The 25,574-nt window shown below is 38.2% G+C and overlaps 1 protein-coding gene across 1 annotated transcript in view; it reads right to left on the reverse strand.

Moving 5' to 3' along the window:
* Positions 1 to 25,574, reverse strand: part of SGCD (sarcoglycan delta) — a 319,572-nt gene that overhangs the window by 66,422 nt on the left and 227,576 nt on the right. The window contains exons 5-6 of the mRNA XM_070739007.1: positions 24,288 to 24,375; positions 16,266 to 16,385 (exon numbers count right to left, since the gene is read on the reverse strand). Of these exons, the coding sequence (XP_070595108.1) occupies positions 16,266 to 16,385; positions 24,288 to 24,375 (208 nt within the window). The remainder of the gene's footprint in view (positions 1 to 16,265; positions 16,386 to 24,287; positions 24,376 to 25,574) is intronic.

A 25,574-nucleotide genomic window follows, 5' to 3' on the forward strand; every position in this document is an offset into this window, starting at 1 on the left:
CTAGATGTTGAATAATAAAACTTACATAAAATCCTGACTATACTGTTATAAAAATAACAAACACACACATTAGTTATTATTTGCTTGATGTGCATGATAAATATTCATGGAGATGTGTTGCTAACCCCACTTCTTTTCTTTCACCTAAGTATGTATTACAAAACCTGAGTGAAAATGCCTGGGATGCAAAGCCATGAGACAATGTGGAAGGTTTTATACAAAGATGGAATTATGAAATCATCACATTCACCTCCCAAACTAAGTCAAAAAAATATCCAGGGGCAAGGCAGATTATTTCTTCTTCACCTTTTAGAAAAAATGCCAACTCCTGGGGAGGCAAGGTTACACAAAGAAGCAGCTTTTGGCAACTAAGGGAATGAATTCTATTAGCTTAAAGCTCTCGGATTTAATTCCATGAACACTTACCAGGAAATAATCCCTACACATAATTATGTTACATATGAGACATTCTGCCCATTACATTTTTAAATAAATCCTCTAAACATCTTGATGAAGACATTTTACATATAGGAATGGTAAGGTTAACTATCTGCACAAATTCTGAGTTGACATGTCTGTGGTTCCTGTTGCACTTAACTATCACTTTTTGAAAAATATCAAATACGTGTTTTTACCCAACTTGTCAGGATGGGAGAGAGTTGCCATCTCTTTGCTGAATCTTCAGCCCTCCTGCCGATTTAATCAGGCAGGAGGATGCTGAGCTCACAGTTGCAAGAGATAATTAGGGTTTCCTTGTTGGAGGAATAAGCTTCCCTTTGTATAAAGGAAGTGGGGAAAACTTTATTAAGTAAACCCTCCCTTGATGTGAGAGATTTGGGAAATTACTGATAGTTTTAAATGTATTGGGTGGGGCCTTGCCCTATGGAAGCTATTGATTATCCGAATCTAATTTTATTAAGCTGTTAGGTGGCGTATGTCATTGTGGCTGCTTTGTGGATTTTCTGTGATGAGAATTGGATGTAAGGAAAGGGAGCATAGCCATTTTAGTCCTCTTGAATCCTTCATCAGATTCACTTTCTGCATGAAACTGTTGGAAGTAATCAATATGAATTACAAAGACAGGTACTATCAGCATGCTGATGACACCCAGATCTACTAATCTTTGCTACTGAATGCCATGAAAGAACTTAATTTCCTTGACAATTTCCTTACTACAATAGTAGAATGGATAATCAAAACACAGAAGCCTAATAAACAATTTTTGGTAAAAGACCTAAGCAAATGGAATAGGGAGAAGGAAACTTAGGGAAGACTTTAACAGTGTTAAAATCTCATTTCTTTTACTAGCTAGTTGGCATTTCCAAAAATCTGTTTACTGGTCTTTATGTCCACTATTCACCTTTTTTTTTTGGTTGAAATCTGCCTTGAGTTGCCTAATATCTACCTTCATCTGGAGAGAAAGGTAAGATGCAAATGCATTTTTAAGTATAAAATAAATTAGAATTATCCACAAGTGTATTTTAATTTTATTGTTTTACTATATTGAGTACTGCTTGATTAATCTCAAAATAACCAATTTCACTTTATATATTGGTCAGCTAATTTAGTTTAATTTAATTTAAATGATTATATGGCTTTCCATCTCACAACAGAGGATCTCGATGATGTACACAAATTAAAACAACAGCATCATTAAAAACCATGATGCTCAAGGTTAAAACAAACTCCAAATTGCAAAACAACAACCTTAACAGCAGAGCCTAACTAACCTTCTGGCCTAAAAACCTTGGAGACCAGCAGGATCTCCAAAACCTTGTGAAAGTGAGAGGCATTCAATTCTCCAGAGGGATGTTTACCACAAAACAAATGTTGCCAGAGAAGGCATGACCCCTGGCTTCAGCAAGATTATACTATTTGATAAAGAGAACCCAGAGTATGTTTTCCTCTACAAATCTGGTGAGCTGAGCAGAAATAATGCAGGTGGGGGGCGGGAAGGAAAATGTGGTCCTACAAGCAGGGCTTCATAGATGACAACCAGTATCTTGAATCACAGCTAGAATACAAATGTGAATTGTAGCTGACACAGCAGTGGTATTATATCAGCATAATGAGAAACACAAAAAACTGTGCTTTGAATAGGAAGTAACCAAACTGACAGTTCCAAAGACTCCTACACTGTGCTTCAGGCAATTACATGGGACTTCTATGGCCAGGTTCCAGGTGAATCTAGGTTATTTAACCTGTCAGATGCCTCAAAGAGTCTTTACAGTCCTGCAGGTGTTTCCACCCAGGAGACCCTGCAGGTGTGACCCAACTAAGAGGAACCGGGATACTCTGAAGAGAGTCAAATGACTTTATGAAAATGATGAATGCCTTCTCTAGATATTATTCCACCTAAAAGCAGCATTTGGAGTCATTCAACTGCTGCTTTGTATGAGAACTGATAAATCATAGCATGCCATTAATGTATCTAAATTAAAACTAGTAGCACTCATTACAACTGATAACAGAAAAAAAATATGAATTCATTGTGAATTGAAAGAAATAGTTTCTTTCAATTTCTTCTCTGTCATGAATCTAATAAGAATTTCATTGATGACATTGGAGTTCATTTTTATCTGTTCTACTGTGAAGTTATTTATTGTACATATTACCCAGAGAACACCTTTTATTGACTAGTATAAAAGTAGAAAGAAAAAAAATCAATAATGGGGGGGATTTTTTTTCCCCTTCATCATTTTGCAAACATATATCCCATTAATGTAAACATGACCACAAGTACATATAAGAATTGTTTCTTAAACATATACATAAAACGCACAATGCTTTAATCCAGACTAATTTTTATTAATTTCCAGATACCATGGCTCAACAGTCAGGAACTACAGTAGCTAAAGATTATTTTATTCATCTTCTAGAAGAGGCTCTTAGAAGAGGCTTTTTCTATTGTGACATTTATAATTTCTCTCCTCCTTGTCTCACAGCTGGAATTAGCAGTGGCAGGAGATTATTACAAGCAGAATTGAAGTGGGACGCAATTCAATTTCATTGCGTGTAACTAAGCATGAATAGAAACATTTTTATATATTAGCTATAAGTCTAGCAGTGATATACATTGACCATTACTCTGAAGATCATTGGCATCTGCATCTCAACATTTTTTTCTAGCCCAGCTACTTTCTCTTCTGATTTCTTTCCTGAGTCAACTGCTTTAAATATAGACAATTTTAGGTGGTGTCAACCCTTCAAGTTAAGGTCAAGAAACAGCAGGAATTCCAGAAATGCTCTTAATTGTATCAAGGTAGAATTTTGAAGGCCTGTCCAACTTTCTCTTTGTTGCATTTTATATTAAACACAAGCAAAGTGGGATTATTTTTCTTTCTTATATCTTATATTTATTACATATATTGGTGGCCCATCTTATGTCTCCTCTTTTCCCAGAACTCTATACTGTAATCACTTCTGCAAGTCTTCCATTAACAGTTTGCTACTACCCCAAGCTCAATTTTATTTTTCTCTAGAGCAGTGATAGCGAACCTATGGAACGGGTGCTACAGGTGGCACGTGGAGCCATATCTGCTGGCACATGAGCTGTTGTTGTTGTTGTTGTTGTTGTTATTATTATTATTATTATTATTATTATTATTATTATTATTATTATTATTTAGATTTGTATGCTGCCCCTTTCCGTAGACTCGGGGCGGCTCACAACACAATAAAACAGTTCATGACAAATCTAATAATTTACAATTTAAAATATTAAAAAAAACCCATTATTTAAGCAAACATACATACAAGCATACCATACATAAATTGAATTGAATAGGTCCGGGGGAGATGTCTCAGTTCTCCCATGCCTGACGACAAAGGTGGGTTTTAAGGAGTTTATGGAAGGCAGGAAGAGTAGGGGCAGTTCTAATCTCTGGGGGGAGCTGGTTCCAGAGAGTCGGGTCCACCACAGAGAAGACTCTTCCCCCGGGGCCTGCCAACCGACATTGTTTAGTTGATGGGACCCGGAGAAGGCCAACTCTGTGGGACCTAATCGGTCGCTGGGATTCGTGCGGCAGGAGGCGGTCTCGGAGATATTCTGGTCCGATGCCATGAAGGACTTTAAAGGTCATAACCAACACTTTGAATTGTGACCGGAAACTGATCGGCAGCCAATGCAGACTGCGGAGTGATGGTGAAACATGGGCATACCTAGGTAAGCCCATGACTGCTCTCGCAGCTGCATTCTGCACGATCTGAAGTTTCCGAACACTTTTCAAAGGTAGCCCCATGTAGAGAGCATTACAGTAGTCGAACCTCGAGGTGATGAGGGCATGAGTGACTGTGAGTAGTGAGTCCCTGTCCAGATAGGGCTGCACCAGGCAAACTGGTGCACCAGGCAAACCTGGGCAAACTCCCTCCTTGCCACAGCTGAAAGATGGTTCTCTAATGTGAGCTGTGGATCGAGGAGGACGCCCAAGTTGCGGACCCTCTCCGAGGGGGTCAATAATCCCCCCCAGGGTGATGATGGATGGACAGATGGAATTGTCCTTGGGAGGCAAAACCCCCTCGGGGGTGTTCGATCGGATTCAGTGTTCGATCGGATTCAGACTTACTCTACCTCCATCGCTTCTCTAGACGTCTCTTCTGGCGTTTCAACTCCCGGAGCTCCTCGTTGAACCATGGAGCTCTACGGGGTCTAGCGCCACGGAGAGGTTGCAAGGGCACAATCCGATTAAGAGCCTCCGCTGCAGCCTTGGTCCAGACCTCCACAAGAGACTCCTCCGAACTGTGGATGAGTGCATCTGGAATAACTCCAAGCACCGTCTGAAAGCCCTCTGGGTCCATCAGGCGTCTGGGGTGGAACATCTTAATCGGTTCCGCCTCCCTGCGGGGAAGGATTGGAGCCAGGAAGTCAAGCCATAGTAGAAAATGGTCCGACCATGACAAAGGCAATGCTTCTAAGCCCTTTAGTCTCAGACCATTACTCAATTGCTCGGAGAGGAATACCATGTCAGGTGCGTGTCCTCCCTCGTGAGTCGGACCCTGTACTACTTGAGTCAGGTCCATGGCTGTCATGGTGGCCATGAACTCCTGTGCCAGTCCAGAGGCTTTGCTGAGTGACGGCAGGTTGAAGTTCCCCAAGACAATAAGTCCGGCTACCTCCTCAAGTAGCACAGGCAGGGCTTTTGACACGCATCTGGGAGGCAGGTACGTGAGAAACAAGCCCACCTGAACCCCTAAGTCCAACTTCATCAAGAGAGACTCGCAACCCGCAATCTCTGGAGCAATGAGTCTACGTAGGCAAAGGCTCTCCCTGGCTATAATAGCCACTCCTCCCCCCCTTCCCTGGGGTCAAGGTTGATGCCATATCTGAAACCCGGCTGGGCAAATTTCAGAGAGAGGAACTCCTCCCTTTGGGCCCAGCCAGGTTTCAGTAATACATGCCAGGTCGGCCTCCTCATCCAGGATCAAATCCCGGATGAGGAGAGCTTTATTTACCACTGACCTGGCATTGAGCAGCAGCAGCCTGAGCCCAGGGCCAGAATTACACTCATCACCAGTGCCCAAGATTGGGCTCACGGAGCCAGAACAAGGGATCGTTATTAGGCAACGATCCCTCCTTCCCCTGGAATGGCTAACTCCGTGGCCCCCGCCATATCTGCCTCTCCCCAGCAACACTGGAATATTCCAACCCTCTGTCACCCCAGAGATTGGTGCCCCCTCCCCTCCTGCCTCTCCAGCGTCAGGTGGGGCAAATCTGTCATTCATACTATTTCCATTCATCTCATCCATACCATAGCCCCACCCACCCCATCCATCCTATTCATACCAATCAATCCTCCCATGCACAAAATTACATCCACCCCAGTCATCCATTAATTAAGAAATCCCCCAATAATATTAAAAATAGATTAAATTAGTAGTAATTAAAAGCACTAATAAATATATCACAATATATAAATAGAAAATAGAAAATAGAAAAAATTTATACTAAGTTAATATTGATAATATAAATCAGATCTTAGTCATTATTAATCATCAGTCAATCAATCAATCAATCCAGGTATTATCGGTTGCCCTAGCTCAGCTCCAATGTGCATTTGTGTGCTGGCCAGCTGATTTTTGGCTTGCACAGAGACTCTGGAAGGGCATTTTTGGCTTCCAGAGAGCATCTGGGTGGTTGGGGGAGGACCTTTTTACTCTCCCCCAGCTCCAGGAAAGCCTTTGGTGCCTGGGAAGGGAGAAACATGAGCCTACTGGGCCCCCTAGAAATTGGGAAACAGGCTGTTTTCAGCTTCCAGAAAGCCTCCAGAGGTGGGGGAAGCTTTTGTTGCCCTCCCCAGACATTGAATTATGAGTGTGGGCACTTGTGCAAGCACAATAGCGCATGCACACGCTCTTTCGGCACCCAAGGAAAAAAAGGTTCACCATCACTGCTCTAGAGGCAGACAGAAGAAAGGCAAATAGCACACTGGCCATTTTCTAATAATAATTATTATTATTTTATTATTATTTATTAGATTTGTATGCCGCCCCTCTCCGTAGATGTATGTAACAAGTTAAGTGGATGGTTGGAGATCAGTGGTGGGAACATATAACTTTGATTTGTTTTCCTGACCAATGAAGAAGTCACTAAAGACATAATCACATTTTTAAAGAAGACCTAGTGACTTTAAAAAAAATATGAGAGAATACTTTATAAACTAAGAGTTTTGATACATTTATTGCAAGTAAGAAGATTCAACCTGGTTAATGCTTGGTTAAACATATTTATAGGAATATGACAATTATCCTTGGATACCCTCCATTTACCTCTTTTGACTTCTATTTTTATCATTATTTTGAAGGAAACAAATGTCCACCTCACTCCAGAAAAACAAAATCTGTTAGATGAGTTTGAAATGCATGTTTATGTATAATTAAATTGGCAGACTATTTTATGAATGCACAACACACACACACACACACACACACACTCTCTCTCTCTAATCCAATGTTTTTGTATAAAACATGGGATTTATATTTCATAAGAATTCAAATAATGTATTTTTAAATGTACATGCTGCTTACTAATACATGGAAATCTTCTAAAATCAGTTATTATATTTGGCACCAACATGTTTCTCCTGCTTTTAACATTCAAATCTCTGGCTACTAGACCTCTAAATTCTATTGTTTTCTATGTATAACATCAGCATCTACTCTCATCCTATAAACTTGTGTCTCATGATGGCTGAGATATGTATGGATTCTCAAGTATGGACTAATGGTGAATAAAAAGTTTCATAAGACATATGTACCACATTTCAGCTACGTTTAACAATGCCCTTTACACAATGCATAATAGTCTTCTCTTAATCCATAAACCAGAGCAACAGTCACTTCAGAGACAAGGATGGGCAAGGTAATTTCAATAAATGTTATTATTATTCAAGGTCTAATGGTACTATCTAAGAGTATCAGATAAGTGCTGAAAATTGTTTTTATTCCAAACCAGTCTGCAATTTCTACTAATTGACCACACTGATTTGATTCCAACTAGTGTTTTGTCTTTTTAGTGGAGTGTAATTATTTTTAATCATCATTCATCAAATTTATTAGTTGGTTGCACTATACAAGCTACACAAAGCCACATTTGTACTTCCATCTCCTTATTATGTAGGCATAGTTTGTGATATAATGCATAATCCCATACAGTAGGTGGTGTGATATTTTGGAAGGCTAGAATATAAAAAAATGTATTGTTTCTGCAACATCTTTGATTATAGTTTATACCCACTATTGTTCAACATGAATTAGATACATGGTATGCTGTAAAGAGTCCTCTTCCAAGTTAGGAAAACTATTTTTCCCCCGTTCTTTTTTATCAGAATCTTAAAAGTGTGAGAGCAATATATTCATTTCTTTTCCAGGAATTATTAGGAAGTGAATTCCTCCTATGAGATAACATGAGATATCCCCCTTTGGCAATCAAACTTATTATAGTCTGCAAGTATCCAATTGTGTAGGTTCTTGAATATCCCATTGTTTCCTCGACAGGGGAAAAAAACAGTTGCTCTGTTCAAAACAAGTATTTTCTCCCTAGCTTCTGAAAAGAAAAGCAATAATTCCAGGTGTATATCACTAACTAGCCCTAATACATTTTATCTATGCACATTTGACATGCATATTAAAAAGTTGCAGTGAATCTGCAAAACAGCACACATTAATCTTTTTTCAAAAATATTAAAAGTGTAGGGAGATGGAAAATCTATTGCTACACAATATTAAATAGGGCAATGGAAAGTCTAACTATCCATAATTTTTACACTATAAGATGCTCTGGACCATAAGATGCAACTATCTTTTGTGGAGGAAAACACGAAAACTAAAAATCTGCCTCTGCCTACCACTCCAGCACGTGGTTCGTCAGAACTCTGCTCCATTGCACCTGCCACTGGTCAGCTGAGTGACAGCTGAATTCTGGCCTCCCATAGCCTCACCAATAAGTGGGCTGGCTGACTAGAAATGGTGCTGTTGCTGCCTCCTCTGGGTCTGTTGCCTCTGCCGGGGAACATTGGAGTCTTCAGCAGAGTCCCCCACTATCGCTGCCACCGCCTATCGCTGCTGCCACCTATGGTTCCAGGCGGTGGGGATTGCCACCACCTATTGCCACCACCTGTTACTGCCACCACCTATTGCTTGCTGCTGCCTATTGCCAGCACTCACTACTGGCCTATTGTTATTGTTTGCCACTTATTGCTGCCACCTCCATATGGCAGTGGCAGCAACAAGCAGCCATGATCCTCACCACCTGGAACAGCTGATCAGCAGTATTCCCCCGAGGCCAATCCAACTGATAGGTGACAGTGGCAATAGAAGTGGTAGCAACAGGCGGTGGTGGCGATAGGCAATATTCACTCCATAAGATGACAGACATTTTCCCCCACTTTGGGGGGAGGGGGAAAGTGCATCTTATAGTGCAAAAAGACAGCACTACAAGTTCACTTCCACAACACTAGTGTCTTAGTAACCCTTTTGGCCTCATGCATACCATATTGACAAAGGCCTGTCCATAACATCATCAAAAAAGCACAACAAAGAATGTTCTTTCTGCGCCAGCTCAGGAAGCTCAAACTGCCCAAGGAGCTGCTGATACAGTTCTACAGAGGAATCATTGAGTCTGTCATCTGCACCTCTATAACTGTCTGGTTTGGTGCTGCAACCCAAACAGGACCGACACAGACTTCAGAGGATAATCAGAACTGCAGAAAAAACAATTGCTGCAAACCTGCCTTCCATTGAGGACCTGTATACTTCACGAGTCAAAAAGAGGGCGGGGAAAATATTTACTGACCCCCTCACATCCTGGACACAAATTGTTTCAACTCCCTACCCTCAAAACGTCGTACAGAGCACTGCACACCAAGACAACTAGACACAAGAACAGTTTTTTTTCTGAACGCCATCACTCTACAAACAAATAATTCCTCAACACCGTCAGACTTTCTATTAAATCTGCACTTCTATTCTACTAGTTTTTCTCATCATTCCTTTCACCCATTTCCTCCCATGTTGATTGTATGACTGTAACTTGTTGCTTATATCCTAAGATTTTTATTAATATTGCTCCTTCATTGCTTATTTGACCCCTATGACATCATTAAGTGTTGTACCACTGATTCTTGACAAATGTATATTTTATTTATGTAGCTGAGAGCATATGCACCAGACAAATTCCTTGTGTGTCCAATCACACTTGGCCAATTAAAAATTCTATTCTATTCTACAACACTTTGGATATTGTGTCTTTAAAATATCAGTATTCAGCTTTTTCAACCAACCAACAAATCATTCAGGATCAGAAAGTAATTGATGAAACAAATAAATTCAGCCTCACTCCAGTAGTTCTAGATAAAGTCCAACTGTTCAAAGTAAGATTTGCTTAGTATAGAACTGAAAAAAGTGAGTTGATGTTTGGTAAAAACAGCAATCTGAATTCTTCAATTAGGGGATTTATTACGCCAGACCGGACAACTTTACAATAATCAAACTTCAAGCTTTCTCGTTTGCATATTTATTCTCCTCAGCAGGGTTCCAATATCATTATGTTGAAATCAGTGTTGACTGATTTCAATTTTTGTTATTGTTCTATAGGCTAATTCGATTGTGGTTCTTTTCTTTAAAAAACTCATTCTAATTTAAATTACTTTATTTTTCTGTCAGATACATGATCTGCCATTCTTCAGGGAAGGGGGGGACCCTTGCTTGCACTCTTTATTTTATTGCTTTCTTCTATGTACCCTACATCCTGCATGCTATTGATTTATAGCTTTTTTGTCTGGTGCCTAGGTGCCCTGGGATTTTCACGTCTTTTGGGGAATGAAGGAGGGAGGGTCATGTAGGTTGCATCACCTGAAAGACGGCTGAGGATGACCCTGACAAACTTCCCTATCATGTTCTCAGAGCAGCTGGTACAATAACATCTTCATACCTGCAGATTGGCTGACTTCATACCTGCAGATTGGATGTTGAGAGAGGTTCCTAATTCCTTTATTCTATTTGTATTGCCTGATGGATCTCAGAGCCTGTTTTTATTTTATCCTGTTATCAACCTTGTTCAATAAAAGATTCCTTTTGAGATGCCAAGTTTCAAGTCTTTACTTTCTTGAATAAGGGAGAGAGGCCAGACCTTACACTTTTATTAAAATGCTTTTATGTAGTGATAATAATTTGACTTTGCTAGCGATTGACCAAGTAGCATGTAGAGGACATATTTAAAACTAATCTGTAGTATAAAAATAACTAATTAACAGAATAATGGTTTGTGATTACCCTTAATTTATAAGTGCTGCAATTCAATTTTCACTGAATAAAGAAGTAATTAATGAACATCAAAACTAATTTTCAATGTTTTCTTATTAAAATATAACTTAGCTACAACTGTTGTTGCTCCATATGATCAATAGAAGAAACAAATCAATGTTTCTTTTTGGGTTAATCCTAAAACAGCATCTCCAACAAAATGATTTACAAGTATAATTAAATGTTTCATGTTTCATTGATCACCAATAACTCTGGATTCCATTTTACACATTTGATCAGGAATACCTGCAAAGAATGCTGAAAATTCTTCTATAGGTTATAGAGCATCCTTAACCAATGGGTCAGAAAACACCAGCACAATATCTATATTCTTAAACATTCTGAAGCAGATCTATGTGATTGTTATTAGTCCACGACTCATTTGATGACACATCAACAGTCAAACATTTCAGGCATGTATCTGAAAAATTTCTCTGTAGGCATCAATAAAAGATTTAGTTTTGTATATTCATCTTTCTTTGAGAAAATGACAGATCAATAATTTAAATTACTTTCTTAAACATACATTTTTTTCTTACCTTGAGACCAATGATTTACGGATATTAAATTTAAACCACCGTGGCTGAATCTCCAAACATGTGTAAAATGCAACTAAATTTGCATTAAAAGAAAATAATTTACAGTAAACATAAAGTACTGTATGTGATCAATTAATTAGCTTCTGTTACCCTTTTTTGAATATATAGAAAATTGAAAATTTGAACCCAAATTTTTATTTTAATTATTTATTTATTTTATTATTTAGATTTGTATGCCGCCCCTCTCCGCGAACTCGGGGCGGCTCACAACAAGGCATAAACAAATCGTACAAATCCAAATAGATTCAAATAAATTTAAATATTTAAAAAAGGTTTTTAAAAAAGAACCCCAATATACTAACAAGCACACACACAAACATACCAAACATAAATTGTACATGCCCGGGGGAGATGTTTCAGTTCCCCCATGCCTGACGGCAAAGGTGGGTTTTAAGAACTTTACGGAAGGCAGGGAGAGTAGGGGCAGTTCTAATCTCCGGGGGGAGTTGGTTCCAGAGAGTCGGGGCCGCCACAGAGAAGGCTCTTCCCCTGGGGCCCGCCAACCAACATTGTTTAGTTGACGGGACCCGGAGAAGGCCCACTCGTCGCTGGGATTAAATATTTCAATAAACTTAATGTATGTTTAACAAATGAAGGAAGTCTGCCCTGAGAATGACATAAAATCTCTTGAAGGACTTGCTTTTGGTCCACTGTCCAAATTCTATGCAATTTCTGACATATATTTAGAAGACATCTATTTTCATATGGAAGTTGCCCCAGCATTACCAACAATAATTTGGAAAGCTCTATAGCTTGATCATAAAATACATGCTTTGCTAAAGCACTAAAATTAAAAATAGATATTGAAGGATTTAATAACTGAATAACTTGGGAACTACAAACGAGAAATATTAAGCTAGTTTACAGCTTTCTGGTCCTTGTAGTACCTACCAGAACATTAATCTCCCTCTTAAACATTGCTAGATTTATGACAAAGTTAGTTGCAAATCAAACATAGTAAAAAATAATCTTTTGAAAATTGCAGATCTTATGAAATTTTTGCTTTCTTACATGATAACTTTAAAAATGTAAACATTAATACAAATGCGTTGCAGCTCACAAGATTTTCATCATGTGGATGAGCATGATGGTATATGAGTCCTGAAAAAGTTGCTGATTCTAGATTACATGTACATAATGACCTGAGTGATTGACAGTAGAAAAAGGGTACAAATGCTTTAATTATTTAATGATGATTATGTACCATAAAGTCATTGTCAACTGTAACCTACCACATACATAGATTTTTGCCTATAATCATCTGTCCTAACCTGGTCCTTCAGTTCTTCCAATGATACACACATTCCTAACATAAATAAGTTCATCCAACTTTCGGGTCATCCTCTTTGTCGCTTCCCATCCACCTTTCCCTGTATTAGAACTTAATCCTCCAGTGTTGGGTCTTCATCATGGGTGAAATTAAAAAAATTAACAACCAATTTGCTGCCTGGTTGCTGGTGGGCATGGCCATGGGGGATGGCCTACACGGCCTCCTGCTCCACAGCAAGACGGATGTTTTTGTCTTCCCCAGGCTCTGGAGGCTTTCCTTGAGCCTCCAGGAGAGCGAAAATAGCCTCCCCCTAGTACTAGAGGCCCAATACTTCTGGTACTTCTAGTAGGCCCATTTTTTCCCTTCCCAGGCTCTAGAGGTTTTCCTTGCACCTCCTGGATGGTGAAAATGATCTTCCTGGCTCTGGAGGCATTCCGGAGGTTGGAAACAGGCCCTTTTTGGACTTATTTTATTATTATTATTATTTATTATTTAGATTTGTATGCCGCCCCTCTCCGCAGACTCGGGGCGGCTCACAGCAGGATACAACAATTCATGACGAATCTAAATATAATTTAAGATATTTAAAAACCCCATTTACTAAGCAAACATACACACAAACATACCATGCATAAATTGTACATGCCCGGGGGAGGTGATTCAGTTCCCCCATGCCTGACGACAAAGGTGGGTTTTAAGGAGTTTACGAAAGGCAGGGGAGAGTAGGGGCAGTTCTAATCTCTGGGGGGAGTTGGTTCCAGAGAGTCGGGGCCACCACAGAGAAGGCTCTTCCCCTGGGGCCCGCCAACCGACATTTTTTAGTTGACGGGACCCGGAGAAAACCCACTCTGTGGGACCTAATCGGTCGCTGGGATTCGTGCGGCAGAAGGAGGTCTCGGCGATATTCTGGTCCAGTGCCATGGACTTCCAGTAGGCCCATTTTGGCCCTCCTCCTCAGGCTTCGGAAGCTTTCCTTGAGCCTCCAGGAGAGTGAAACTGGCCTTCCCTGGGCTCTCGAGGCCAGAAACGGGCCCATTTCTGGACTTCTAATAGACCCTTTTTTTGCCCCTCTCCCCCTCCCCCAAGAGTCTCCATGCAGGCCCTGCACTTACCTGGCATCCAAAATGGGCTGCATGGAGATTCCTGGGAAGCCGGGTCATCCAGTCCTTGCAAAAACTGGTTTGCCAAACCAGATGAAAATTAACATCTGGTTTGCCTGAATCAGTCTAAACTGGCTGAATCCCACACCTGCTTCACATAATATAGGTAGGATACTTTAAGCCTGATCAGTGTCTTAATGTATGCTAATAAAAGTAAATACTCTTTAAATGTTTCTCCAAACTTCTCTTCTTTACGGAAGGGCAGACTGTAATATTTTCTATGTTCATCATGGCTAGTAGTTTGCAAAACAAACTATATTTTAAAGCTTTCTTTTGTTAAAAAAACGTTCTAACTTAAAAAAAAAATAGTTTTATTTATTAATAAAAAAGGGGGAAGGGAAGTATAAACAGGAAGAGAAAAAAGGTAAGGGGAAAGGATACAAATCAAGAGTTTGGAAAATGATAGTATTATACACAGTAATACATAAAATTCTTTGTATTATATTTCTCAACTATGTAAATAAAAGTATCCTTATTATTACCATTTATATCATATATTTGTAATTCATACATTTAATTTCCAATTAAATTCCATTTCTAATACGTATATATAAAAACGTTCTAACTTTTAAAACATTTTAAATATTGTTTTTTTTTGCTCCTTGCTTGGTTTTAATGTTGAAAAAGTTCTGAAGAATTCAAATACATAAAAAGAGACAACCTTATTTTATTACTTGAAGGCCCCAAACTGCTTTAAAGGGTAAATTCATATCAAGTTTTGAACAAGTACAAAGAAAATGAAATAATTATTAGCCAGATTAAAAATAAAATACCCACTCGTTGCTGCTCTAATCTCCCCCAAACAACTTTCTTGCCAGATTATAATTTTGTATTTCTTTTTTTCTGTTTTTGTAACAAGGATATGTGAGGTAGTAACAAGAGTATCTGAAGATTAGCCACACAGAAAAGAAATACTAGAGCTACCTGGACTTTTTCAATGCTGAACTAATTATTAGTAGACATACCCCACCCTAAACTAATTAGATTACAATCAGCATAAGAAATAAGTATAACACATATCAAGGAGCTCATTAAAACTGTTATGACTCAGCTTGATGTCATTGTCTCATTTTTCTTTGATGTCTCTTTTAAGAGAGAAAAGAAAAGCATTTTTTTGCTTTTTTGCAGAAAACTGCAAACATAAGCACTACATCATGGAAACTACACAAATCATTTTTTTAAAAAAAAACCTCTCTGATTTATTGAATTTTTTTGAAGCTCATAAAATATAATTTTTTAAAATAATAAATGTACATCTGTACAAAACTCTCAGAAAAGATACTGAAATTCCCCCTTTGGAGCTAATTATTGTTTTACGGGGCATGATTGAAACCAGATGATGCAAATATTAAAATCTTATCAAAAGTAGAATAAACAAGTATCTGTTGATGTTGTCAATTTGTATTATTTCATCAGAGATTCTGGAAATTTCAAAATTATGCATAGTTGAGCTGCTTTGTGAAAGGTATTTGAAAGCATAAACATGTGATTGTTAATACCTGCTGCATCATAAACGTTAGGGAAAGAAACTGAAACATTATTTTGTGAGTGGGAGTAGAAGTGGAATTGATGGAAGTAGAATTCTGCAGCCAACTTAATATTCTTAAATATCCTCTAGAAGGTTTCCCGTTCTCCAAAGTGGGTTTTAAGGGTGTATAGAGTGACATAGATAAAAAGAAAACAGTGGAAATTGCATTTCATAACCAGACATCTGCTTATATAAAACAAATTCTTTTTTATTTCTATTTTATTATCTAATGGCAACAGTTGATGTTATTTTCTACTGCCTAGGTAAAAAAAAGTATTTGGTTTGGGGATCACAAATGGAAATGGATTTAACATAAGACTCTAAATAATAATAAAACAGCCTACAGGGGCCTAACAGCCATTTTGCTCCAAGGTCTAGCAGTACAGCCAATTATTTTAAGTGATTTAAATAGTCTTAGCTGTGTACCTGGATGAAATAAATTGCAGGCTTCTAAAGTTATATACATGCTGGCAAATCCAAATGGCTTTAATGCAGAATGTTAGATTGTAATGTACAGCCATTGCTACTTCATTACTGAAGATAGCATGCCATTTCATTTTTAAGCTGTAAGGCATAAAAACCATTTAGAAATGGTTTAGATGAAATGGCGTGGCTCACATCTGCTTGCCAAAAGCATGAGAAGCAAAGTCGTTTGTCTTTCACAATACTGTGCTTTGTAATATATGCCGTGACCAAGATGATGGTCACACTGATTGATTTCCCAACATCCTTATCCTAAAAGTCTTTAATAAAAAAAACCTGAACATGGCATGAAATTGCAAAAAACATCTGATCAATTTATAGGGAAGCCACAAGAGAACATTCTTTCATAAAAGAGATCATATAAATAAACTATTTTCAAAGTAATCAATATGCTGATAATAAGAGAAACTTAGATGAAAATTGTTTACCTAAAACTTTCAGTCTTTCTGCTCCAACGACCACTTCATTATCATCTGCAGAAAATAACAATTTCCCTGAAGTGGTTAGCACTTGAAATTTTTGGCTGTAGGCTTCCACTGCTTTGGGACCTAAAGAAAAGGAAAAAAAATTAGTGGGCTATATAACTAATCTAATCTTGGAAATTATACATAACTAATATTTATTGAGCATAATGAACAGAGCTTCAGGGAAGCTAATAAACCTGAATAAATAAATAATATTCCTTGAAATACTGATAAACACGCCTGTCTATATTCTACTATATTTACAACATATTACTTTAAATCAATTAAGCATGTATTTAACATTTATATTCTTTAAAAATAAATCACTACTCTGCTGTTTGTTACCAACTTGAACACTGTCAAAAGAAACATTTCAAGTTGTCATTACAAGCTAAAAATCCATGAAATTATGAACCAGGAGCGTCAACATTTCCAGTAAATGAAACACTGATTCCCCATATCTCCATAAAGAGAAAGAAAAGATGTCTAGTAGAGATAATCTCAGAAATAACTGAGTGGCATGGAATCTATGTATTGTATTTTTGCAGCATATTATACTGGAGTATATTATGTAGATGCCATAGAATAATACAGCTCACCTCTGACAGTACCATTAAGATTAGATCTTCTAAATTTTCATTTAGAAACTCAGGGTAAAATTCAAAGTATATCTGTATTTATTACAACACTCGTAGGCCAACCATCCCTACACATTTCTAAGAAACTTACAAAAACACAAAAGCAATTGTAAAAAGATAAATAAAAACAAGAAAATACATAAATATGGTTTTAATTTATTCATAGTCTATAATGAAGAGGAGACTTGCTTTAGTAATACAATAGTGGCAATACATTTCATAACAAGGACTTACTATACAGAAAACTGAATTTATCACTGATATTTTAAATGTCTTGTCTGTATGCCTCTCAGTGGAGTTAGGTAAACTGGTCCCATCCACTTAACTAAAGTAGATGTATAATAAGAAATACACATTCTTCTGGTTTCTCTGAATAAGAACTTTTCTTCCATCAATGAAAGGCAAGTATTCAATTGGTGGGAAGACACATTTTGTAATCTCCAGAATTACTTTCCCAACATATTTGACAAATTTATTAATCAGTGAGAGAACACATTCAGAGAGTGTGAGTTGCACCAGTGGGAATTGGACTAAAGTAATTTCTTTTCCTTATTTCTGAGTGAGAGCAAATACTGAACAGAGCTCTGTTTAAGAAAGCTCCCCCACCCCTCTCTTCATATACATATAACGTACAGTGATACCTCGTCTTACGCAACCCCTTGTCATATGAACTTTTCGAGACACGGAACCCAGGGTTTAAGATTTTTTTTGCCTCTTTCCGAACTATTTTCACCTTATGAACCCGTTGCCGCCGCTGGGATGCCCCACCTCCGGACTTCCATTGCAGCCGAAGCGCCCGTTTTCATGCTGGTGGGATTCCCGTGAGGCTCCCCTCCATAGGAAACCCCACCTCCGGGACTTCCACATTTTTGCGATCCTGCAGGGGAATCCAGCAGGAAATCCCACCATCGCAAAAATGGGTGCTTCGCTGGCAACAGAAGTCTGGAGGTGGGGTTTCCCAGCGAGGGGAAACTCAGCAAAATTGCAGCATCGCATTGTTTTTGCGATGCTGGGATTCCCCTGCTGGGATTCCCCTGCAGCATCGCAAAACGAGGGAGTTAGAAGGTGGGGTTTCCCATGGAGGGGAGCCCCAGGGGAATCCCACCAGTGTGAAAATGGGCGCTTCGGCTGGCAAAAGGGGTGAATTTTGTGCTTATATGCATTAATCGCTTTTCCATTGATTCTTTCGTCTTACGAACTTTTCATCTTACGAACCTCGTCCTGGAACCAATTAAGTTCGTAAGACAAGGTATCACTGTATATCAATATCAGCCATCTGGTTCTTTCAACAACATCAATCATTACTTTTCCTGAAACTTTCCTGAAACCATAAACTTTTCATGAAAAACAAAAGGCCAATGGAAATGAAAATGAATTTTAATCAAACTTGAATAACTAGAACATTTTAAATGTTCTGATAATTCTTTCAATATTATAGAAAATGTTTAGTCTGAGCTCAGTTTAGAGCAGTTATGGTAAATCTATGGCATGCATGCAACAGGTGGCATGCAGAGCCTTATTTGAAGGCATGCAAGGCATTGCCCTATGTCAACTCCAGCGTGCGCCTGATTTTCAGATTTCTTTTTAGCCGTTTGCTTTTCCCAGGGTTCAGGAAAGCTTCCTGACAGCTGGGGAAGGTCAAAAAAGACCCAACGGGCCAACAGAAGTTCAGTTCTGTGTGTCACCCCAGCTACCTTTTCGCTGTCAGAGGTCTTCAGAACTTCTTCAGCTTTGGACAGTTGCAGCCAGACCTCGCACAATTCGGCCCATTTCTTCTGCAGACAGCAAGTCTTTCCCCAAGGCCTCTGCAGCCAATAACAGAACTCCAGATTGACCGGGACCTCTGTTATTGGCTACAGAGGATTTCAGAAAAAGCCTTGCTCGCTGTAGAAGAATGGGCTCAGGTGTGCGAGACTTAGTTGCAACTATCTGAAGGTAAGTAGTATGGCAGCTGCACTTTCGTTTCATTTCAGAATTTCTGATTGGCCCGTTGGGCAATTTTTCACAATCCTCAGGCTTCAGGAGCTTTCCTGAATCCTAGGAGAGTGAAATGCACCCCAACAGGTCTACCAGAAATCCAGAGGTTTCAGTGAGGCCTGTGCGCATGCATGGGGGCAGCATAGGGGGTGGGGCACATGTGCAGGGGGGGGAGGGCATTGCATTATTGATGTGGGCATCCTTTTGACACCTGATCCAAAAAAGTTTATCATCGCTGGTTTAGAGTATACTGAAGAATAGAAATAAAGATGTCTCATAAAGATACAGCAGAAATACAGCAGAAAAGGATATTTTCAACAGCAGTTTATTCATCTCTTCCTACAGAAAACTAAGTCTTAAATATCCTCCCATACCATTAACAAATCTTTTTTGATTAAAATGCCTCCCACAAATTTCCATTTATTTGCCACAATTTCTGATTGCTCCCATTTTTTTAAAGCAGGCTACTCTTCATTCAACATAAGTTTGGGCATCACTTCTATACCTATTAAGGTTCTCTTGTTGCCTTTTAACCAGGAACAAGATCATATCTAAACAGCTATAATACTATACAAAGTACCTTTCTTTGAATATATTTTTTACAAAAAATTGGTCTCTAACGATATCTACATCATAAGTTCTCCTTCTGCAGACATGCCCTATGTAAATATATGCAATATTAGTAAAAGAGTTGTTGAAGTGTGGAACTCATTATCGGACCCCGTAGTATCATCCCTAACCCCCAACATTTTACCCTTAGACACAGTTGACCTTTTCAGATTCCTAAGAGGTCAGTAAGGGGTGTGCATAAGTGCACTAGAGTGCCTTCCCACCCCTGTCCTAGTGTCTCTCCTATATCCCATATATCTTCTCTTCTATCCCTTTATCTTTCTTCCTGATTTATCGTATCCTATACCTCTCTTCTATTCTTTCTCTATTTTTTTGCCCCTTGAAGGTGTCCTCTACTACCATCATTGTGTATTATTGTGTATTGGACAAAATAAAATAAATTAAAATAAATAAAATATATCATTTCTGGTTAACAATTAATACGTAAAGATGCTGTGTTACAATGAAGTATGAATGAAGTTCATAAAGAGTACAAGGTATATGACACAAAAAATAGCTGTCAAGTTCAAGAATAAATTAGGAAACAAATTCATTCATGCACAACCATGTGGCCAAGCTCTACAGATTTAGCACTGAGGGAAAAGTTACTTCCATTTTAAATATAGTTTCAATTAAATACACATATTACAGTTGAATTATATTAACATTTATAATTAACTGACTAGCATTTTGCATTTCCAAAGGGGAATGCATTTTTACCCTTTAATATATTTTGTGTTGGATTATCACAGTGAAATTAGATTAAATTTTGCATTACTTCAATAAAATGGAATCCAAAGTGAAAAGGGTTACGGAGTATTGTTGCAAATGCAAATATTACTCACTGACATATTCAAATTGTCATTGCTATCCTATTATTTCTCAAAGAGAGAGGTTAGAAAATTATTATAGTATATTATATTACTGTTATTATTGTAATTTCTAAAGTTATCTAGCTAATCGCAACTCTGTATGGTTCATCAATTGCAGGATAATTTGGGAGCTGATTTTTTACAAGTGTAAAGTCAAAGATCAAGGGCAATAATTCACATTCAAAATCTTAATGTGATTATATAGTACTGTACTACAGTACTGTAATGCTGAATATTATTACATACTATTTGAATCAGATGTCACAGAGTTGAAGGTAACTACTTAACAACATTATTTCACAAAAGCATCAAGAATTAATAACCAAAGATATTATTATGAAAACTTTGTTAAATGAACTTTCCAATTTTTCATAGGTACATGCAAATAAACGTACTCCTCACTTCCTGCCTGATGGAAGAGATATGAACTAATCTCTACTGTGTTATTCTGTGCTACAGCTATTGAAGACTGTATTTGACTTTTTGTATGTATCAAGGGAAAGTCTATGGAGATTCTCAGTCATCCAGGTCATGGTTGTCCCAAAGGTGCTTTTCAAGAGACAACTGGGCTTTCTGTTTTTTTCTTTGAAGATTTTTTTCTTTGAAGACATGTTGCTTCTTATCCAAGAGCTGAAAAAGAAAACCAGAAAGTCTAGTTGCCTCTTGAAAAAGCATCTTTGGGGTATGAGGCAAAGATTTTTTCACACTATCACTATGTCCATCTTTTACCTATCCCATAGTTAATTAAGTCTCTATGTTTAACCTTAAAAATAAAGGTTATTTTTTCCTCTCATTTTTATTTTTCTTCGGGATGTAGCTTAGATAAGAAGCAGGGCTTTCCAATCCTGTCTATTTCTTAATAAATCTTGCTTTTACTTATTTATTTATTCGATTTTTATGCCGCCCTTCTCCTTAGACTCAGGGCAGCTTACAACATGTTAGCAATAGCACTTTTTAACAGAGCCAGCCTATTGCCCCCACAATCCAGGTCCTCATTTTACCCATCTCGGAAGGATGGAAGGCTGAGTCAACCTTGAGCCAGTGATGAGATTTGAACCGCTGACCTTCAGATCTACAGTCAGCTTCAGTGGCCTGCAGTACAGCACTCTACCTGCTGCGCCACCCCCTTTGCTAGAAACCACCAATTAAGAACACAGATTGTGTGTTGCATGTGTGTTTTGTCTGCTTATATTTTGGATCATATTTTCTCACAACAGCATCTGCTGTATCAAATATCTTACCACAGCTGGCTAAGTCTAAAAGATAAGGACACACTGGTCCAATGGCACAAAGCATTAGTTGGTTGCTCACTCTCATGGCAGGTTACGGTGGTTGAATGGTGCAAGAGTAGAGGTTCTGAACTAGCCTTTCCTCGCAGATCCCTTAATCCAGGATTTCCCCACCAATTGGGCCGCCATGTTAGGAATTGGGATGCAAAGATGGAAATGAGCAGCCAGCGAGTGAGCAAGCAAAAAAGGAACCATCCTCTCCAGCTGTGGAAAATTTATCTTCCATGAAACCAGTTCTTGATGGGGATCATTAGTTGACAATCTGGAATGAACTTGATGTCAGCATTGACCTGTGTTAAGTTTATTTCCTGAGAAGGATAGTCACATCCATTCTGGCAAGCAAGGCTCCATTTAAAAAATATCTGAAGGGTATCAATGAGAGAAGCATATTGTATATTTGGTATTCCATTAGATGGAATTGGTGGCCTGAATGAGGAGGGATTCTGCATATTTTAATGCATGGATTAGGTTAGCCTGATTAGAAGGGTTAAGATTAATCAGTTACACTGATTAGAATGGATAAAATTCTGATGGAGTTGACTAATCTCATATTTATTTATTTATTTATTTGTTTGTTTGTTTGTTTGTTTGTTTGTTTGTTTGTTTGTTTGTTTGTTTGTTTATTTATTTATTTATTTATTTATTTGATTTGTATGCCGCCCCTCTCCATAGATACCCTTGGAGTTCTACCTGCTTTCTTTGTTTGTGATGGTGTCACTTCTAACCCTAATCTTTTGCCAAAGAAATCAATGATCTTTCAACCACGCTGGCCTTTTTACAGTTGGTTGGTTACATTTTTAAGTATAAATCATGTTTTTTAGAAAATGGTATAGATAGAAAGGAAGGGTACAGAATAAATGAATGGAGTTAGTTCAGAAAGTCCTTTTTTAGATTTCCACTTACAGCCCAATTCAAACCAACATCATACTCCACAGAGATGGACACCATAAATAATTACTTTCCAATGACTACTCCACAAAGCTAATTACCTTTTTAATTTTAGTCTTACTTAAATGGCTGTTCTTAGTTCTAAATTAGCATGGTTTTTATGGGCATGCATAGATCTGTCTTAAACCTTGATTCTTTTTGACAAACTCAAATATACATGGGTTCCCCCCTCCCCATATCAATCTATAATTTATCTACAGGAATTATAACACAACTCTTTCTCCCATGTAATACAAAATACCTGAAGTTTTCAGATTTGTAAAATAGCTACGCTATTGATTCCCATCAATCACTATTTCTTCCAAGATTGGAATTGGAATGTTTAAAGCAAACTATGGAAACCTAATAAAAACCACAAAGTCCATAGTTATAGGGCTGTACAAAGCTGGAAAAAGATGAGTTTTGTCAAGACTTCATATGAAGTACTCCTTTGAAGCTGCTGCATGGAAGAAGGAGAACTTCTGCTTCTATAGCTCAAAGCAAAGCTACTGCCTTCTGGGGGGAAGTTCAGTACTTCTAATAGAGTAGTCTGGCTATGTAAGCACTGGCAAAGTCCCCACTGTGACCCCCAAAACCCTCCATTTCTGAGGAAATGGAAACAAAGAGTTGGAAAATATACGGTAGATTTCTTCCTATAGTATGCCTACAGAATGCATTTATTTTTAAAACCAACTATGTTGAAGAATGATTACATAGCCACAAAACCTATGTGCAAAAAACACTGGGTGTGGCTTCCTCTGTTTTGCCCTTCTTGTTTCAAAGGCAAAGTTGCATTTTTGAGAGATGTTTTGGCAGATGGCACAAGTCTTCTATTAGCAGTACCTCCATGGTGTTTGTGATTCCTTTGCTCCTCTTACTTTTTTCTGTTATTCAGCCATTGGTGCAACTCCACATATTCTGCCTGCCAACAGCAGATGAGTCACCAACCATACAACTATAATGTAAGTGCTGACCAAGGCTCCTTAATGAATGACTTAACTGGCTGTCTGAAACACAAAACAAGCCAGGTGGTCTAATGTCAGTCAGAATGATATGTGGTTGCATGATTCTCGTCTCCCAATCCTGGACTTCTTTGCTGCTGTTGCTCCTATTGTAAAAGCTTGCCCATGCTTAGATGTGACAGGTCTGCTGGGGAATTTCAGAAGCATCCACTTCCCTGTCAAACATTGAGTGTAGCAGTTTGTGAACATAAATGGTACTCATCTGCACCAGGGATTTTAAAAAGATTTTTAGAAACCGTTTAAAGACAGAGGACTTCTCTGTGCTATGAATATTAATCAGATTGATTCCAATTGTTTCAGGTACGTGTAAAGTATTCAGGGATTGTCTTTTGCCTGTTCCAAATCCTTGGGACAGTTGGCACTTTGCTGATTAATATTTATAATGGTATCAGAAATCACAATTCTATTCTGAATGTCTGCTAGACTAAGGGAGCATTAGTTTCTAGATCTGTGAATTCTTGCTATCCTGAACATGCCTGCTTCTTCAGGTCTCTTGCAGGGTTTTTCTTTTTTCAGCTTTGCAAGGGCAAGCTGGGGTCACAGTTATATCAATGTAGGTATGTTACTGATGAGTATTCCAAGGGCTAATGCTCTCATCATTATGCTCATTTGGTTCCCCCTTTCTCTTCCTCAGATATTTCCCTTGCCTTACCTGTTACCAGACGTGTAAGGACTTTACTCTCCTCATTGAGAATGTTCACTGTAACATTCTGAGCAGACTGGAAGTACAGAGGGTTGCCCTACAATAGGAGCACAAGAAAAAGAAATTAATGAGGTGGACATCACTTCCCAGAAGAAAATGCACTTTCTCTGACCTTCTTCCTAACCCAGTAGGGCGGAAATGCCTAGATCAGTTTTATATCTATTTGGTAAAATGTTCCATGGCTTCTTTTCAGTTGCTCAACAAAATGCCTGGAAAAGTAGAACACTATACAATGTGACCAACTTTTTTTTAAGTGGTAGAAAATTGCATGGATTTGCTTCTATGTGATAGCGAATCACATTTTGAAGTTTGGTTTGAGGCATAGTCAATAGTGGTATTGGTAATTTTAAAAAATCTAAACAGAAGGATAAAAGAGATTGAATAAAATGTTGAATGCTACTTCTAGCTACTACACTGATTTGTTATTGTTTCATGTCTATTGCAAGTTTCTTTTTTCTATGCCACTTTTTTTACTTTTCTTTTTTAAAATGAAGTCTGTTAGATTACTCGCCCAACATAAATTGCTAACTGCTATCATCAGAAACTTGCCTCAGATTGACAATTTTTAAAGTCCATCTTTAAAAACACAGAGTGGCATTCAAACCTAAAGGATATCATTGTGGCATGGGCATGGGTACCAAATGTTATTCCAGTATGTCACTGTCCCTGCTACTTGCAGATTGGAAAAAAATGAAAATCATCAAAACTGAATGAAAATATTTACACTGCTTAGGCAAAATATTTTTTTATTAAAGCCCAATATCATTTTTCTTTAATGTATGTTTAAGATGCTTGCGTTCAAAAAGTAGCGTGAGGCAGACACAATTTGTTGCAAATAAATATATAACTATCTATTAAGAAGTTAAATATTTAACTTCTTTAAATGAGGAAATAATGATATATTGATCAAAAATTAAGGCCATGATTCACCGGTATACTAATTGACATTTTATAGTGGAAAATGGAGACTGCTTCTGTTAGATATTCTCAGAGGGAGCAGAATTAGCATACCAACCTCTAATTGGTCCATTTAAGTGGCAGGAAATTATAGCAGTTGCCGGTCTGACTGGCAGAGCCCTTTAAAAAGAGGGAGCCATTGCCAGCCGGCATCCTTTTTACGGAGATTCCAACCAAAGTGCTGAACCTTATGGGGAGTCCCACCTCTTCATTCAAGCCCATACAAACAGCTTCCAGAGCACCCAATTTGCACTGAAAGATGTTGAAAGAAAATGCAGG

The sequence above is a fragment of the Erythrolamprus reginae genome, chromosome 2 (genome assembly GCF_031021105.1).
Source record: "Erythrolamprus reginae isolate rEryReg1 chromosome 2, rEryReg1.hap1, whole genome shotgun sequence".
Classification (NCBI taxonomy): Eukaryota; Metazoa; Chordata; class Lepidosauria; order Squamata; family Dipsadidae; genus Erythrolamprus; species Erythrolamprus reginae.